The following is a 17,988-nucleotide window of genomic DNA, read 5'->3' as shown; positions in this document are numbered from 1 at the left end:
AGAGTCCCTATGGACCACTTGGGAAATTACAACGATTCTCCCCATACTCCCAGGGTCTATTCTCAATACACCCACAATAAATTTGAACCCTTGCAACATAATGGATATGATGATAGGGAAGAGGTGTTTGATCCTCCTCAGATAAGAACACCTATTAAAACCAACAAGAAGAGTTTTTTAGGGCAGGGTCCAAAGAAGGGCAAAAGAAGAAGAAAATAACTAGAGGATGCAGAGGAGGCTCAAAGAAAAGAATTAAGAGTTATGAAACTCAAGGAATTTTCAACCTTAGCAAGGTAGACCTTTCCGATTCCGAAAAACATACATTGAGCAAAGGGTTAAAATACGGCCCAAAAAAACCCTTAAATTTGAGACATTTGTAGACATCCACAAATATGTGAGCAAGCTGAATGTGAAGAGACACTTCTTGTCAAAAGCTGGAGAGAGGAACTATGTTTCCTATCAAACCTCAGCTGCTATTCCTTCAGGTTTGAAGAATGCCTCATTATTCAACCCTCCAGGAGTCCCAAGCCATCATGTTACTGTGTTTAGGGACCTAGTTCTTAAGGAACTGGAGGAGAAAAAGCTGGAATCCAAACCCCAAGGTGATCTACAAAAAGGTATCAAATCCCTATGTGAAAAGAAGAACCTAGTGATCAGGCCAGCTGACAAAGGTGGAGGGATCGTGCTATTGAATAAAGATGATTACATCCAAGAAATGGACCGTTTGGTCGCAGATCCAACCACATACGAAGTTCTAAGAAGTGATCCCACTTTCACTTATAAGAAGAAGCTGGAAAAACTAATACAAAAAGGTTTTAACATGGGGGTCTTAAATGTGAAAGAGAAAGAGTTTCTTGTCCCAGTCGCACCTAGAATCCCCACTATGTACTACCTCCCGAAGGTGCACAAAAGTTTGAACAATCCACCTGGAAGGCCCATAGTGAGTGGAGTCGAGTCTATAACTTCGAGGATAGGAAAATACGTTGACTATTTCCTGCAACCGTTGGTACAAGAAACACCTGCCTTCCTCAAAGATACATCCCAATGTATCAAAGACATCACGGACGTAGAGGTTCAAGGGGATGTACTACTTGTTACGGCGGACGTAACCTCATTGTATACTACTATACCGCTCGAAATGGGTTACGAAGCCGTCAGTACATTCCTAGATGCTAACCACGACATTCCGTTCAAACAGAAGCAGTTCATTTTAGATCTCCTAATTTTTGGGATGGATCACAATTATTTCTATTATAACCAGAATTTCTATCGCCAACGAACGGGTGTGGCCATGGGGGCAAAATTTTCCCCCAGCTTGGCCAACCTGTTCATGGCCCTCTGGGAAGATAGAAATATTTTCACCAATCGTGCCAAGGAATTGGTCATTTGGAGAAGGTATATTGATGATACATTGCTGGTGTGGCAAGGAGATGAAGTATCACTGAAAAACTTCATGGATAACCTGAACTGCAACAATTGGGGTATCAGGTTCACTTACCAATACAGCAATACCTCCATCAATTTCTTGGATTTGGTGATTTATCGAAGAAATACGGGTTTTGCAACTCAATCCTTCTTTAAGCCAACGGATAGAAATGGCTTTATAGCCATAGATAGCTGCCATCATCCCAAGTGGCTTAACTCGGTACCCAGGAGTCAATTTAGAAGGATTCAAAGGAACTGCACTGTACAGGAAGATTTTCAACAACAAGTGGGAACTCTGAAACAGAGGTTTGTTGAGAAAGGGTACGACATTTCTGAATTAGATAAAGAGATTGAAAATGTCATCCCTATGGAACAGAAGAATCTCGTGGAACCAAAGGACAAAACCAAACAAACATCTCCTCACTTCGAATATGCATTCACCACCAAGTTTTCCAGTAATTATAAATTGCTCAACTATGTCTAAGAAATACTGGGGGGTCCTACAAGAAGACAAAATTCTAGGACCGGTCATACCGACCCAACCAAAAATTATCTTCAGGAAGGCGACGAATCTGAAAGATATAATAGCTAGAAATCCTGTTGAGAGACCACTTAGGACAGAGATATTCCCAAACATGAAAGGCTTCTATCCTTGCAAAATGTGTCGGATATGTACAGAAGCCACTACAGTGAGAACCAATAAATTTATTTCCACTGTAACAGGGAAGGAATATCCCATTAGAGAGTTTATCTCATGTCATACCAAAGGAGTCATCTACCTGCTACAATGCGAGTGCAACCTGCAGTATGTAGGAAGAACAATTAGAACAGCAAGCATTCGCGTAGGAGAACATTTAACCAACATTCACAATGGATTTCCAGGGCACAGTGTTTCTCAACACTATGCCACATGTCATCATAAGGATTCCAAGAAACTGAAAATTACAGTTATTGAGAAACACGTCCCCCACTGGAGAGGTAGTAACCTGCAGAGGACAATCTCGAGACGTGAGACTTTTTGGATCTATGAGCTAAAATGTTATAGGCCGAGAGGCCATAACATTGATTGGGACATCAACTCACATATTAATAACAGCTAAAAGTATAGCCAGTATTTTCCCTTATAACACCAACCAGCATGAGACACTTTAGTACATTTATTCATTATACATACATATTCGATATACTTTGTATTTAAAATCGATTAATTTTAATTTTTGAATTTTAAATTTTGAATTTTAAATTTTGTATATAAATTTATATGTAATTTTAATAAGTTTTATTATTATATATAGTCTATGGTGACATACATGCTGAGATCCACGGGTTTCAGTTTTTTAATGCAAACCAGTATTGCAACTGGCTTATAAGTGTCACCGCATACAGGAGGTACATAGCCAGTCACTTCCGGTGTCATTGTCGGAATTTTATAATTATAATTCACATTGGTCGAATAAAAGGTTTGTTCCGTCAATTTTAAGTGATGTTTAAGAGTTCAAGTGGGAGGTTTTTATCTCCCGCCCCCAAATTTGCAATACTCCATTTATATTCATTTTAACAGGCCGAGAGGGAGGAGTTGGATAAAGATGGGCAGGCGCTTAGTATATTAATACAATGCTATGAACATGCCGCCCCATCTGCAATACTGTACAGTAGACAATCCCGACATCCGGCCATAATTTGAGGATGCATTATTAAACTCAAGCCGAGGGACCCGCAAGAGACTTCCGGAGCCTTCTCTGCGGACGCCGGAAGTGACGCGGCTCCCTTTAGAATAAATAGGACGGAAGTGACGGCGCGCGAGAACCTCCTTTCTCTGAAGATAACCTATCGGTGGAAACGCGTCAGGATAGGAGGCGTGCCGTCACTACGTCGCTTGGGAACCGGGCTGCAGCCGGACCCAGGCAATATAGGAATTCCTCATCGCTTCTCTAAGTACTAGCGAATTTGTCTGTATAACATGCAAGTGCAATTTTATTTGAATAAATAATGTATCAAGGGTAATGCACTATTAGTGGTCATTCCTTTACATGCTATGCTGAGTGATACGATCCTTCGGGCTAACCCAAATCAAGTGGCTGTCCATATCATCTGGATAAAGAGATACACTCTGAGAGTTTGTGGCAGTGTGCGTTATTCATATCCATCTGGTAAGAGGCCCAGCGGGCTACCTTGCATGCACGGTGGAGAGCACATATTTTGGTTGGAGCACAGGGATTGTTGGTTTTTGCAGAGGAGAGCACTTACTTTTATTCCGTCCGGTAAGGAGGAATTCCAGCAGGTGGAGGGAATTTAAGTCACCATTTGAGTTCATCACCATCTGTCAACATTTATATCACGGGATTGTTATGCCAACACATAGACACGTTGTATCTGGGACTTTATTTATCACAATTTTGCATCATAATATTCTGTTTATTTTTTATTTGCATCTGTGATTTTTTGCACATTTATTGCACATCACCATTTTGATAAAGCGCACCATCTATCACACATCATCCAAATATATACTTATTATTGTGTCATGCTCCTGTCTGAGTTAAGTTTTAAATTAGGCAGGGCTCTACGATTGCCTTTTATGATCCCCATTAGTTCTGGTTATCCTTAATGGATTTGGTCAAAGTTTTACGATAGCCTGGACGGAAGAAACAGACATCCGGCCAGAACTCAATTAGCGTTTTTCAGCTCTGCACAGGCCCAAGTGCTGGCTATGTCGTCTCTGAGTTGAGAAAACGGCTCTTTTGAAGTATAAAACCTATGCATTCCATGAATTAAAGGAGGTGAGGAGGGGGAAAATATTGCTGTGTGTATAACTGTTCTACAAGACCGTCATGGCTGACCTATAATGACTGAACAACATGGGCGCTTGCTACAGCTTTTCATGTGTCCAGTGTGGGATATCATTACAGGGAAGACCATCTGTTGGACAGCAGGAGGTGAATAGCAGCCTGCAATTTCTGGAGTTTGTCCAGAGAAGGAACTGTGGCTAAGGCCGAGATCAGAGTCAGACCCAGATAGTCAAGCTTAATGGAGCCAGAGCAGACGTCTGAAAATTCAGAACCCAGCCGAAATCCTGCAGAGTTCGTATTGTGATCTCCAGGTTTTCCACCACTCAAAGGAAATTGTCCAAATAGCCCAGTACCGCGATGCCCCGTTGACGTAGCAAAGCTAGCACTGGGGTGAACACTTTTTTGAATACCCGAGGAGCAGAGGCGAGACCAAAGGGTAACGCCACAAACTGATAATGCCCCTCTCCCACAGCAAAGCAGAGAAAACGCTGGTGACTGGCACATATTGGAGTGTGAAGGTAGGCATCCTTGAAATCGATTGAGGCGAGGTATTCTCCCTGAAGCAGGGATGCCACCACAGTTCAAATGGATTCCATCCTGAACTTCTGTACCTGCACAAAGCAGTTTAGCGCCTTGAGGTCCAGGATTGGACACACTTTGCCTTCCTTCCTGGGGACTGAACAGGTTTGAGTAAAAACCCTGAAAACGTTCCAAAGTTGGACCCGGACAATCAGCCCTTGAAGGAAAAGGTTTTGTACCGCCCCAAACAAGCCCTGCAAGTCATCTTGGGACAGGCGCAAGTTGAAAGGAAAAAAAAATTGCCAGGGACAAAGAGCGAAACTATCTTGTAGCTGGACCGAATGACTTTGTGGACCAACTTGTTTTGCACCAGGGAAGCCCACGGATCCGGAAACCAGCGAAGACGTCCACCCACCCCCGATACGGGTGAGGGCACACCTTCATGCTGAAGGAGCCTTGTCCCCAGGTCTGGAGAAGCCCGATCATGGCTTGCCAGACCAGATTTGTTTGGACCCTCCAGAAGAGGCCCTGAAAGGCTTTGAGCTCATGTCAGTCGACCCTGAGGGATGAAAGAACTTCTTATGAGCCGAGACGGAAGGCCCACATCTACGACAAGGTTCCTTGCCCTTAGTAGCCTGTGGAAGAAAGGTTCTCTTTGCCCCTGTGAGACCTTTAATGTCACCCAGGGTAGCTCCAAACAGACTATCTCCTTGGAAGGGAAGATCAGTCAAGGCCTTTTCTGAAGTCTGATCCGCAGACCAGCACTTGAGCCAAAAGACACACGAAGAACCACTGCCAAAACAGAGGCGAGCCATCAGGGGAGACGCAGCCAAAGAGTCATCACAGATAAACTGCAGCCCCTTAACCAGCTGGTCCACCAGCTCAGCAAAGGCAGGGGGGAGCTTTTCCCCCTCCAGGTCACAGCGTAAGAGCTTAGCCCACTCTGTCAGAGTTTTGGACACTAGGGCAATGGTGAATGACGGCCTCATTGCAGAACCAGCCAGAGTGAACATATTGCGGGCCACAGCCGGATCCTTAAAGGCCGGGGACTCTTCAACCGGAATCATGGTTGCCTTGTTTAATCTGGAAAACTGGAGGGTCCACCACCAGTGGCACAGTCCACTTCTTCAGAAGGGAATCCTCATAGGGGTAAGGCCTAGTAAAGCGCTTAGGGACCTCATGGGGACGCTTTGGTCATCCCCACTCTTGAGCAACAATTCCGTAAAAATAGGCAGGCAAAGAAAACACCTTTGCTGCTCTGAATGGCTTGTGAGTGCCAAAGGGTACCTGTACCTCCGTCACAGCTTCAGCTGCGTCCTCCATCTTTAGGGTCTCACACACAAATACAATCAGTGCACCCACCAGGGCCTTTTTGTGCACGGTCGCAGACATGGAGGAATCATCCTCATTATTAGAGGATTCCTGGAGCGTGGTTGCAGACCCAGCAGGGTGACCCACGACCACGGCGGCCATATCAGATTCAGGATCTGATGAGAGAGGAGGCAGTGGAAGGTGGGTGGGCGCTTTTTTATAGCCCATTGCCCGAAAGCCACCTCCACCCGGGACACAAGGGACTCCAGGACTGCCATTGTGGTTGGATGGTTGGGACCCACAGCTTCAGAGAGGGGGGTCAGGTGGGGAAATGTGCTCCAAAGACTCCATGAGTCACCAGGGGTACCCTACAAAAAAAGTGTAAAACACTTAGGGACAACCCCCACCATGCTGGCAGTACCACTCGGTCGCCAGGCACAAAGCACCAAGCGATCCTCAGCAGAGAGGGAGAGGACCCCACCAGACTCATCAACTGCAGAAACAAGTGCCTGCGGCCACCAGGATAATGCACTACATGTGCGGCGATCAGGAAGTAAAGTGATCCAGGAGTCAGTACCAGGGGATGAGGAAGGGATTCCACCGTCAAAATCACCGAGCACAGGGCTCCACTGTCATGGCCGTCACTATTTTCAATGCCAATCCACGGCAAAATGGCCACCGGACTACACAAACATGGCCGCAGTGTTTGGGAATACATAGGTTACAACAAAATGGCGGCACCACGAGGCATACAGGGTCCAAAGAGGGAGACCAGGCCTCAAGGACCGATCCAGGAAGGATGGTGGGCCCTGGTAGGAGCCCCCCACCAAGTACCTGCCCCGTCCAGTTCATTGCCCGCTTGGACGACCCCTCCCCCGGCCCCTACCACAAGTACGTACCCTGCCCCCACTCCAGGCACAGTGGCCAGACCACCCAAACAGCCCCAGCATATGCGGAGGGGGGCAAGATGAGGGATTCGGCAAGGGGGGGTGTCTGCAGGAAGTAGGGGATCCCGGGTGTCTGACCATTCCAAGGAGGAGCCCATGTCCACCCCAAACCCCTCCAGGGGAAAGGGGGGAAATAGCTACTCACCATACCAGGAACCAGGCAGGCACTACTCCAAATAGAACCCCTCTCCATCAAAATGGGGGGGGCTGTTGGCCAGGAGGAATGCTACGACTCGGGCCGAGACCTGGTCGTATGCAACCTCGCGAGGAGTTTAACTTGCAGGCCAGCCCCCGTCCAGTGGGGCTATGTCGCAGGCGACCTAGCGTGGAACGGAGATCTGCACGTGCTCTCTGGCGAGACTGGGGTGACCACTTGATCTAGATTAGCCAGCCCATCACCCAGTCCGGCAGTTGATTGTAGATGAAAATTTTAAGAAGAAACATTTTTTTGCCATGACCAAAGATCCCAGCAAGGAACTATGTCCTTACTTATGACTAGGCAGAAAAAAAAAAGTGGCTATAGCAGAGAGAGTATACCCCCTGGGACTGCCCATGGGTGTGTCCAGAATTGATTTCTGCCAAGTGTCCTACCCCTGTAGGGGACAGTATAACCAAAATTGTTATGAATATCAGGAGCTGTGTCCGTCAATAAATGAAAGAAAACTGAATTTTTGTCTTACCGTAAAATCCCTTTTTGCTGAGGGTCATTGACAGACACAGCTCCGTGTCTTCTTGGGCCCTTGGGCTTATGCTGCTCTCTCTTCAGGAGTAGGACTAGGCAGAAACAATTTTGGCTACGCCCCTGAGGCAGTCCCAGGGGGTATACCATCACTTCCTGCTATAGAACTTCAGTTTGTAACTAGCAGTGTTAGAAGAATACATAACTCCGGGTGCTGTGTCCATCAGTGAACCTCAGAAAAGGATTTTACGGTAAAACAAAAATAGTTTTCTTTCGTTCACTGACAGACACAGTTCCATGTCTTAAACCCTTGGGATGTCCCAAAGCAGTATCAACATGAGGGGTGGTAAAAAAACAGCACACATAGAATTCCCAACAAGGGCTAAACATCGTCAACCAGGATAAACAGGAGCTCACCACCAGGAAAAAAATACACCCTCAAGAGGCAGGAGCCTCTAACCGCAGCCTGCAAAACATTGCGACCAAACGCAGCATCAGAAGATGCAAGTACAACCACCTTATAAAACTTTGTGAATGTGTGTACAGACGACCATGTAGCCCTCTTGCACACCTAAACCACTGATGCCTTATAAAGAAAGGCCCTGGAGGCACTGAGCGCCCCAGTAGACTGCGCCTTGACAGGGAAAGGCGGAACCTGACCCTTAATAGAATAGGCCTGCACCACCCTATGCCTGATCCATCTGGAAATGGTCGCAGCAAATGCGGCCTGCCCCTTATGAGGTCCATCCGTAAGAACAAGCAAAAAAAAAAAAAAACATTTGGATTTCCGAATTGACTGTCAAGTACACCCGAATTGCCCAGACTATATCCACGGAATGTAGAGCAATTTCTTTAGTATATTTCAGCATAGGACATAAGGATGGCAACACAATATCTTGATTTAAATGAAACCCCGAGGCAACCATAGGAAGGAACGCCTGACAAGGTCGTAACACCACTCTGTCCCTGTGAACCACCAGGTAGGGTGACCGATAGGACAATGCAGCCAACTCCGACACCCTACACGCAGAAGTAATAACGACCAAAAAGGCCACCTTCTGCGACAGAGTAAGCAAAGGAGGATCACAAATGTTTTCAAAAAGGAGGCTTCTGAAGTACCGACAGTACCAAATTGAGATCCCATTCCCAGTTTTTCTTGGTTGGCTATGTTTAGCCCTTGTTGGGAATTCTATGTATGCTGCGTTTTTTCCATCCCTCATGTTGATACTGCTTTGGGACATTCCAAGGGTCTAAGAAATGGAGCTATGTCCGTCAGGAATCGCAGAGGAGTAAGATGGCAAACTCCTGGCACAAAAGTGCGAACCAAGGAATTCGCAGCCAAAGGGCTTTGGAAATATATGGCCAAAGCAGAAATCTGGTCCAACAGGCAAGACAGAGAAGGAAGAGGAGAGACCATTCTGGCTGATTCTCTACCTCCAGAATGTGCACAGTAGAGAAGGCCAGAACATATAGTTCTGCCCATCTCAGAATGCTGGCTACTTCCCAGGCCACCAGGGAACTCCTTGTGCCCCCCTTGATGATTGACATATGCCACAGCCATAGCATTGTTCGATTGTATCCTCACAGGGCAGACTAGACTCCTCTCGAGTCCAAACACCTTGGGCAGGGTACACTCCCAAGACACCTCCCCACCCAGACAGACTGTCATCGGTGATAATCACCATCCGATACAGGGGAAGAAGGATATTCCCAGTCGAAGCACCGGGGAGCAGGGCCACCATATCGCAGAGCCCCTCGTACCCCGACTCAACGGCATAAAATCGTCCAAGGACAGCAGATCCTTGTTCCATTTGGCCAGAATCTCTCTTTGCAGAGGTCTGGTATGGAACTGAGCAAACGGAACCGCCTTGAAGATGGAAACCATCAGACCCATCACTTGCATGCAAGTCCTGAGCGACGACCGACGGTTGGACAACAGGAGCCGAATCGCAACCTGCAACTTCAGTAGTTTCACCTGTAGAAGAAACACCCAGGCCGATGCTGAATCCAGCGTCAGACCCAATGCTTGATGGACAGAGTCAAAGCCGATTTCTGAAATCTCAGTGTCCATCCGAACTCCTGTAGAGTTTGCACAGTAATGTCTAAGTCGACTACTAGAGCCGAAGACGACTCTGCACGCAGAAGATGATCGTAAAGGTGACCTAGAAACGCGATCCCCTTCTGCCTAGGCAAGGCCAACACCGGGGCCAAAACCTTTGTGAACACTGGAGGAGTTGAAGACCAAAGGGTAACGCCACAAATTGATAATGTTCCCTGCCCATGGCAATACGATGAAAACACTGATGCCTGACATATTTTGGAATATGAAGGTAAGCGTCCTTGAGATCGATAGAAGCCAAAAAATCTCCTCGATGAAGGAAAGCTACTACCGTGCGGATGGACTCCATCTAATTTATGAACCCGCACCCCTGCCGGCCAATGGGCCGCATCCAAACATGTACTGTAGCCCCTGGATCAACTGATCCGAGATCCAGGATCGGGCAAACTTTGCCTTCCTTCCTGGAAACAGTTAACAGATTTGAATAAAAACCTTGAAAACATACCCCACTCTGGAACCGGCACAATGACCCCTTGTGCCAACAGGTCCTGCACTGCCCCATAGGAGGTCCTGCAGCTGATCGGGAGACAGGCGTAAGTAAGAAGGAAAGAACCTTGCCAGAAACAAGGACCAAAACTCGATTTTGTAGCTGAACCCAATCAACTTGTGGACCCATTTGTCCTGAATAAGCAAGGACCATGGGCCCGGAAAGAAGCAAAGACGCCCCCCCCACTACCCCAGCTGCGGGTGAGGGCGCCCCTTCAGGCTGGGGAAGGGGTTGTACGCGGAAGTAGTGCCCGCTTTTGACTTACCATTCCAGGGTCTCTTGGAGCCTCCCGCAAAGTTACGGGTGGGTCTCGAACCCTTTTCCTGCTAACTAGAGGGACAAAAGGGCCGCTTGTGTGGCGAGAAAAAAAGGACCAAGTTTAAGACAAGGTTTCTTGCCCCTAGTAACCTGTGTAAGTAATGTACTCTTACCTCCCGTAAGGCCCTTAATGATCTCCTCCAGACAGAAAGGCACCGAACAAACGGTCACCTACAAAAGGTAGATGAATGAGCATCTTTGTAGAAGCCTGGTCGGCCAACCGGTGCTCCAAACGAATTATGCGGCGAAGAATCACCGCCGTCACAGATACCCTGCCAGCCAAGCGGCCACATCCAAAGATGCATCACAAAATCACAAATGTAAAGTAGCCCCAGGATTAACTGATCCACCAGCTCAGGAGGGTGTTGACCCCCTTTCAGATCCTGGCATAAACTTTTGCCCATTCCGTCAAGGTCTGGGATACCAAGGTGATAGTGATAGCAAAAACACGCCTCAACATTGAACCTGCCAAGGTGACAAGGTAACAGACCAGAGCCTCAGCTCTCTTGTCCATGGAATCCTTAAACAATGGAGAATCCTCCCCTGGGAAAAGTGGCCTTATTTAGGCTGGAAACCTGAGAGTCCGATGGTGGAACCGTTAGTTTCTTCAGGAGAGACTCCTCAAAAGGATATCTACAAGCGAAACGCTTATGTATTCCAACCATGCATTTCGTGAAACCCCACTGACTAGTGACTATCTCATCAAAATAGGCAGGAAAGTCACCTTGGAAAATCTGCGGGTGCGAAACTGCACCAGCGTTGCTGGCTCAGCAACACCCAGTGGGCTAACTCGCATCCGCGGCAGCCAAATCCACCCCAGACTGAGGAGGCAGAGGATACAGGTGAAGGCGGGGAGCGCGTCTTGATAGCCCACCATGGCAGGGCCATATCAACCTTTGACATAATTGACTGCAGGGCCACAGTCATGGACGCCAGGGCAAACTGAGATCCAGAGGGTCCCGCAGCTTCGAGTACCACAAGTATCAGCGTACCCGCGGTGCTGTATATAGCAGAGGAAGGATCGTATACCCACAGAGTGCTGAAGAGCGCCAAACAGCCTGCCGCCCTGCAATCAAAGAGGAAGCGCCAACACTGACACTAGAGGCCACGTCTGCACCGAACCACAAGAAAATGGCCGCCAAAATAGATTACACAGGGAAACCCAAAACATGGACGTCGGACTATACAAACATGGCCGTCGAGGCTAGTAAAACAATCCACTGCAAAATGGCGGCGCCGCGTGAAACCCAGGACCCCACTGGACCCCAGGGAAGTAATAATCCAGCAGGGGGAAGCCTAAAAGGGGGCTGCCAGCGACACACTTCCACCACCCTACAGCCCAGCACAAAGTTAGCCCCCTCGCCCCACAAAACACCAATGCACCCCAAAAGGGGACTAGGGAAGGGGCAGGGGTCAAATGAGGACGACTATGCAGGGGAAACCCCGCTAGGGAGAGGGGGGAAACGTGAAGGAAGGATATAGGGGAGCCTATCATTCCCAGGGAGGGCCAGGGAAAAGAGGGGGGGGACACTACTCACCACACCTTGGCATTAGGCGAGCACCACTCCCGGCAGTTCACAGCACCATCTGCGGCCCGAGGTACGCTGGGACTCTGATCGTGACTGCTGTCGTGACCAGGGCTATGCGACCTGGCGAAGTGTTTCACTCTCTGGCCAGCTCCTGTCTAGTGGGGCAATGTCGTGGCCAACCTAGCGCAGAGTTAATAGTTGGGTCCCGCTCGGAGGCAAGACTGGGAAGACCATAAGGATCTAGAATATCCAGTGCATCACCCAGACCAGCCGTTGATTGTAGTTCACACAGAAACAGAGAAAATAAAAAAAAACTCCATTTAAAAAGGAAATGCAAGGACCACAGATCCTGGCAGGGAGCTAGGTCCTTACTCCTGACTAGGCAGAAAAAACTGAAGTCCTATGTCAGGAAGTGATGGTATACCTCCTGGGACTGCCTCAGGGGCGTAGCCAAAATTGTTTCGGCCTAGTCCTACTCCTGAAGAGAGAGCAGCATAAGCCCAAGGGTCTTAGAAGACATGGAGCTGTGTCCGTCAGTGAACGAAAGAGAAACGGATTTTATGGTAAGACAAAAATCCAGTTTTCGCTTTCGTTCATTGACGGTCACAGGTCTATGTCTTCTTTGATGCTTGGGACGTCCCAAGGCAGTATCAACATGAGGGGTGGGTAAAACACAGCAATGCACAAAATTCCCAAAAAGGCTAAACATAGCCAACCAAGTAAACCAGGAGCTCAACCAAGAACAACTGGAGCTCACCAACCAGAAAGAATACACCCTCAAGAGACAGGAATCTCTGCAGCAGGAACCTCTCCAACAGCAGCCTGCAAAACTTTGCGGCCGAACGCAGCATTCGCCGAGGCGAATACATCCACCTTGTAAAACTTAATGAATGTATGCACAGACGACCACGTAGCCACTCTGCACACCTGAACCACTGACGCCTGAAGACGGAAAGCCCAGGAGGCACTAAGCGCCCTTGTAGAATGCGCCTTAAAGGGGTGACTAAGGTGTTCCCTTTCCTACCTATTTTGAAGATCTATCCGTATAGACAATTAGATTTTCTGAAGTCCTATGGCAGGAAGTGGAAAGTTTAACCCCAAGGACTGTCCTAGGGGCATAGTAAAGTTTTGCTTCTGCCTAGTCCTACTCCTATGGAGAGCAGCAAAACCCTATGGGTCAAAGAAGATATGGAGCGGTGTCCGTCAAACGAAAGAGAAAATAAGGACATCAATTTTATTTGGGTACAGCGTCGCACGACTGCGAAATAAAGCACGCATGGTCGTATCGCAAAAAATAGCCATTAAGGGGGTAAAACCTTCCGGAGCTGAAGTGGTTAATGAACATCCAATTTCTTTAATTCACCAAAAAAAGCATTTCATGGCTTTAAATTGCCATTTCCTCCCCCCAGATACTATATTGCGTTTGTGTACACTAAAATTAATTTTACTTGTGAAAAATTGTGTTTGATAAACAGCTGCGCAAATGTGTGACGTAAAAAAATTGCAGTAGCCACCATTTTATTCTCCAGGGCCAGAAAAATAAAGAAAGGTTGGGGGTTCTAAATTTTCCAACAAATGCTGACTTTAACATGTGTGAAAAATTAAAAAGTTGCATCACAGAGCAAACGGTTAAAGCAGATGTAAAGCCAAACTTCTCTTTTTGAAGATAGGAGTATATTTACTAATGTATTCTCTGTGACCTAAAAGTCCATTCAACTACTGCCTGCTGGCAGAGTATTCTTGATTGCAAACCGGTTTACAAATGGATAATTACTCACAAAACAAAAAAACAAAAAAAAAAAAAAAACATACCATACAGCTCATTTAACTATATTTCTTTATCAAATGATAGGGTTTTAGCATTCATATCAGCCTGCAAATAAGCAAAATTAAACGTCGCCTTTTGTTTTTATTGTCAATGTGTAAAGTTCTTGTAGAAAAAAAAAAAAAAGCGGATGTGAGTAAAATCATTTAAAAATACTTTACATCCCACCTGTTGACTAGGAGTGTAGTCCTCTTGGAAATCAGAGTCAATAGCTGCCCACTCAGACACAGTCCTAGAAAAAAATGAACACATGACATAAGGAAGGGGATTTATCAAAGCAAAGAACGATGTGAACATTGCAGTAACTTAAAGCCAATCACTGACCTTAAACAAGCAACGTAAAATTAATTTAGCTGCTATTGTTTTACACATCATTAGTCTTATTCAATATTAGCTCAAACAACAATATAAAATGACAAAAATGTAAATCAAGCAGAATATTAACATGCATTAAAAAGGGTAATTACCAACTGTTCCCAAAAGCTTGACGTTGTCAGGCATGCATACAAGCACGTGGGGGTCAAAAACACTACTGAGGACCATTCTGAGTTGCTGCAATAAAATTTTAGCGAAATGGACTCGCCTGCTGCAAAAAATTTTTCTCTTTGATTTTCGGGGTCTCTTTGAATTCAGCCCCCTGAAGGGTGATAATTTTCATTTCCATCAAACAATGTGGCATTCTTTCCTTCCTAACACATTACCCAGTCCATACCAGTATAGACCCCAACACATTACCCAGTCCATACCAGTATAGACCCCAACACATTACCCAGTCCATACCAGTATAGATATCCAGAATGAGATATTTCCCCATTGAGATCTGATGTGTTTTCAAAGTGTTCCTTTAATATATATATATATACACACATACACACACACACATATATATATATATATATATATATATATATATATCTCTATATATAGCTATCTATCTATACACACATACATATACACACACACATATACATACACACAGTGCATTGCGAAAATATTTGACCCCCTTGAACTTTTCAACCTTTTGCCACATTTCAGGCTTCAAACAAAGATATAAAACTGTCATTTTTTTGTGAAGAATCAACAATAAGTGGGACACAATCATGAAGTGGAACGAAATTTATTGGAAATTTCAAACTTTAACAAATAAAAAACTGAAAAACTGGGCGTGCAAAATTATTCAGCCCCCTTAAGTTAATACTTTGTAGCGCCACCTTTTGCTGCGATTACAGCTGTAAGTCGCTTGGGGTATGTCTCTATCAGTTTTGCACATCGAGAGACTGAAATTTTTGCCCATTACTCCATGCAAAACAGCTCGAGCTCAGTGAGGTTGGATGGAGAGCATTTGTGAACAGCAGTTTTCAGTTCTTTCCACAGATTCTCGATTGGGTTCAGGTCTGGACTTTGACTTGGCCATTCTAACACCTGGATATGTTTATTTGTGAACCATTCCATTGTTGATTTTGCTTTATGTTTTGGATCATTGTCTCTTGTTGGAAGATAAATCTCCGTCCCAGTCTCAGGTCTTTTGCAGACTCCATCAGGTTTTCTTCCAGAATGGTCCTGTATTTGGCTCCATCCATCTTCCCATCAATTTTAACCATCTTCCCTGTCCCTGCTGAAGAAAAGCAGGCCCAAACCATGATGCTGCCACCACCATGTTTGACAGTGGGGATGGTGTGTTCAGGGTGATGAGCTGTGTTGCTTTTACTCCAAACATAACGTTTTGCATTGTTGCCAAAAAGTTTGATTTTGGTTTCATCTGACCAGAGCACCTTCTTCCACATGTTTGGTGTCTCCCAGGTGGCTTGTGGCAAACTTTAAACGACACTTTTTATGGATATCTTTAAGAAATGGCTTTCTTCTTGCCACTCTTCCATAAAGGGCAGATTTGTGCAGTATACGACTGATTGTTGTCCTATGGACAGAGTCTCCCACCTCAGCTGTAGATCTCTGCAGTTCATCCAGAGTGATCATGGGCCTCTTGGCTGCATCTCTGATCAGTCTTCTCCTTGTATGAGCTGAAAGTTTAGAGGGACGGCCAGGTCTTCGTAGATTTGCAGTGGTCTGATACTCCTTCCATTTCAATATTATCGCTTGCACAGTGCTCCTTGGGATGTTTAAAGCTTGGGAAATCTTTTTGTATCCAAATCCGGCTTTAAACTTCTCCACAACAGTATCTCGGACCTGCCTGGTGTGTTCCTTGTTCTTCATGATGCTCTCTGCGCTTTAAACGGACCTCTGAGACTATCACAGTGCAGGTGCATTTATACAGAGACTTGATTACACACAGGTGGATTCTATTTATCATCATTAGTCATTTAGGTCAACATTGGATCATTCAGAGATCCTCACTGAACTTCTGGAGAGAGTTTGCTGCACTGAAAGTAAAGGGGCTGAATAATTTTGCACGCCCAATTTTTCAGTTTTTTATTTGTTAAAGTTTGAAATATCCAATAAATTTTGTTCCACTTCATGATTGTGTCCCAATTGTTGATTCTTCACAAAAAAATACAGTTCTATATCTTTATGTTTGAAGCCTGAAAGGTGGCAAAAAGGTCAAAAAGTTCAAGGGGGCCGAATACTTTCGCAATGCACTGTATATATATTATATATATATATATACACACACACATACACACACAGGTTATATTGCATCCTCCAGGAGTAGGACCAGGCAGAACGAAAAACACCTGGCTACGCCCATGGGCCGTCCACAGCTAGCGTATAACCCCCCTCTCTGCTCTAGGTAATCAGTTTAGAAGCAAGCAGTATTAGAAGTATCAGAACTCCATAGAGGGTTGGGTGATGTGTCCGTCGAACTCCGAGAAATGGATTTTACGTTAAAGCGGAGTTCCACCCAAAAGTGGAACTTCCGCTTTAGGGAGTCCTGACCCCCCGACATGCCACATTTGGCATGTCATTTTTTTGGGGGGGGGGAGCGGGTACCTAGTTTTGACAGGTAACCGCTCCCACTTCCGCTCGGAGCGTCGCGGCGCCCTGAGCGGAAGTTCTCCTCTCCCCCTCCCTCCCTGCAATCTTCTGGGACATGTCAAAGGTCCCAGAAGATTGCCGGCCAATCACGGCGCGCAGCGCAACTCGCGCATGCGCAGTGGGTACCCGGCTGTGAAGCCGCAAACTGTCACAGCCGGGTGCCCACAGCAGTGATGCCGGCGCCGAGGGAGAGGATCGAGGCTTCGGGCGGCCGCATCGCTGGATCGTTGGACAGGTGAGTGAATGGCTGGAACTCCGCTTTAAGTACATAAATCCCATTTTCTTTTTCGTTCATTGACGGACACAGCGCTCCATAAATCATAACTAGTGGGACGTCCAAAAGCAGTGGCAAAAGGAAAACGAGGGGTGGAGAAAATAACTAAAGGTTAAACATAGGAGCCCTTAACCAGGACACAGGCGCCTTAACCTGGTCAAAAGGAGCCCCATCTGAAAAATAAAAGTTTAAAGAAAAAAACTCCACTCAAGAGGGAACAGCCCCTCTTAAACAGCAGCCTGCAAAACTTTGCGGCAAAAAGAGGCATCTGCAGATGACGAAATATCTACCTAATAGAATTTTGTGAAGGTATGCACAGACGACCCAAGTGGCCACCTTGCAAACTTTCGATCCTTAGCCGAGGATGATACTGGCCTTACCGTGGCCCTTGGATGCCTGCGGCTTCTGTCAGAGAGCCCCCGTGACCTCGTCACGAACGTCGGTATCCTCCCGTGGAGCCGAACCTGCTAAAGGAGCTGCATGCAAGACTGCAAACAGAAGTGTCTTGAAGGTGGATACCACCAGACTCAGAACCTGTATGCAAAATGGGAGAAAGAACTATCTGTGTGACAGCAGCCGGTGAATCAGGGTCTGTGGTCCCTGAAGTTTGTGCAGAGGAAGGACCACCCTGGTCAAATAGAATCAGATCCCTTTCAGGGAACCCCCAAAAGAAACATTTCCTTGACGCTCACCAAAGAAGTCCAGGGGGCCGAAAACCAGCGAAGATAATAACTAGTGAGGGTGTAATGGGTGAGGGCAGACCTTCATGCTGAAG

The 17,988-nt window shown here is 46.3% G+C and overlaps 1 protein-coding gene across 1 annotated transcript in view; it reads right to left on the bottom strand.

The window, feature by feature from the left end:
* The window catches only part of LOC309556406 (uncharacterized protein), a gene marked incomplete at both ends in the record, with an annotated part of 142,833 nt that overhangs the window by 44,250 nt on the left and 80,595 nt on the right, over nt 1-17,988 (bottom strand). Inside the window, one exon of the mRNA XM_082258869.1 lies at nt 14,117-14,180. Coding sequence (XP_082114995.1) covers nt 14,117-14,180 — 64 coding nt within the window. The remainder of the gene's footprint in view (nt 1-14,116; nt 14,181-17,988) is intronic.

Source organism: Pelophylax lessonae, assembly GCF_965119305.1.
Source record: "Pelophylax lessonae genome assembly, chromosome: 5".
In the NCBI taxonomy this organism is placed as follows: Eukaryota; Metazoa; Chordata; class Amphibia; order Anura; family Ranidae; genus Pelophylax; species Pelophylax lessonae.
This window is presented reverse-complemented; position numbering and strand designations above follow the sequence as displayed.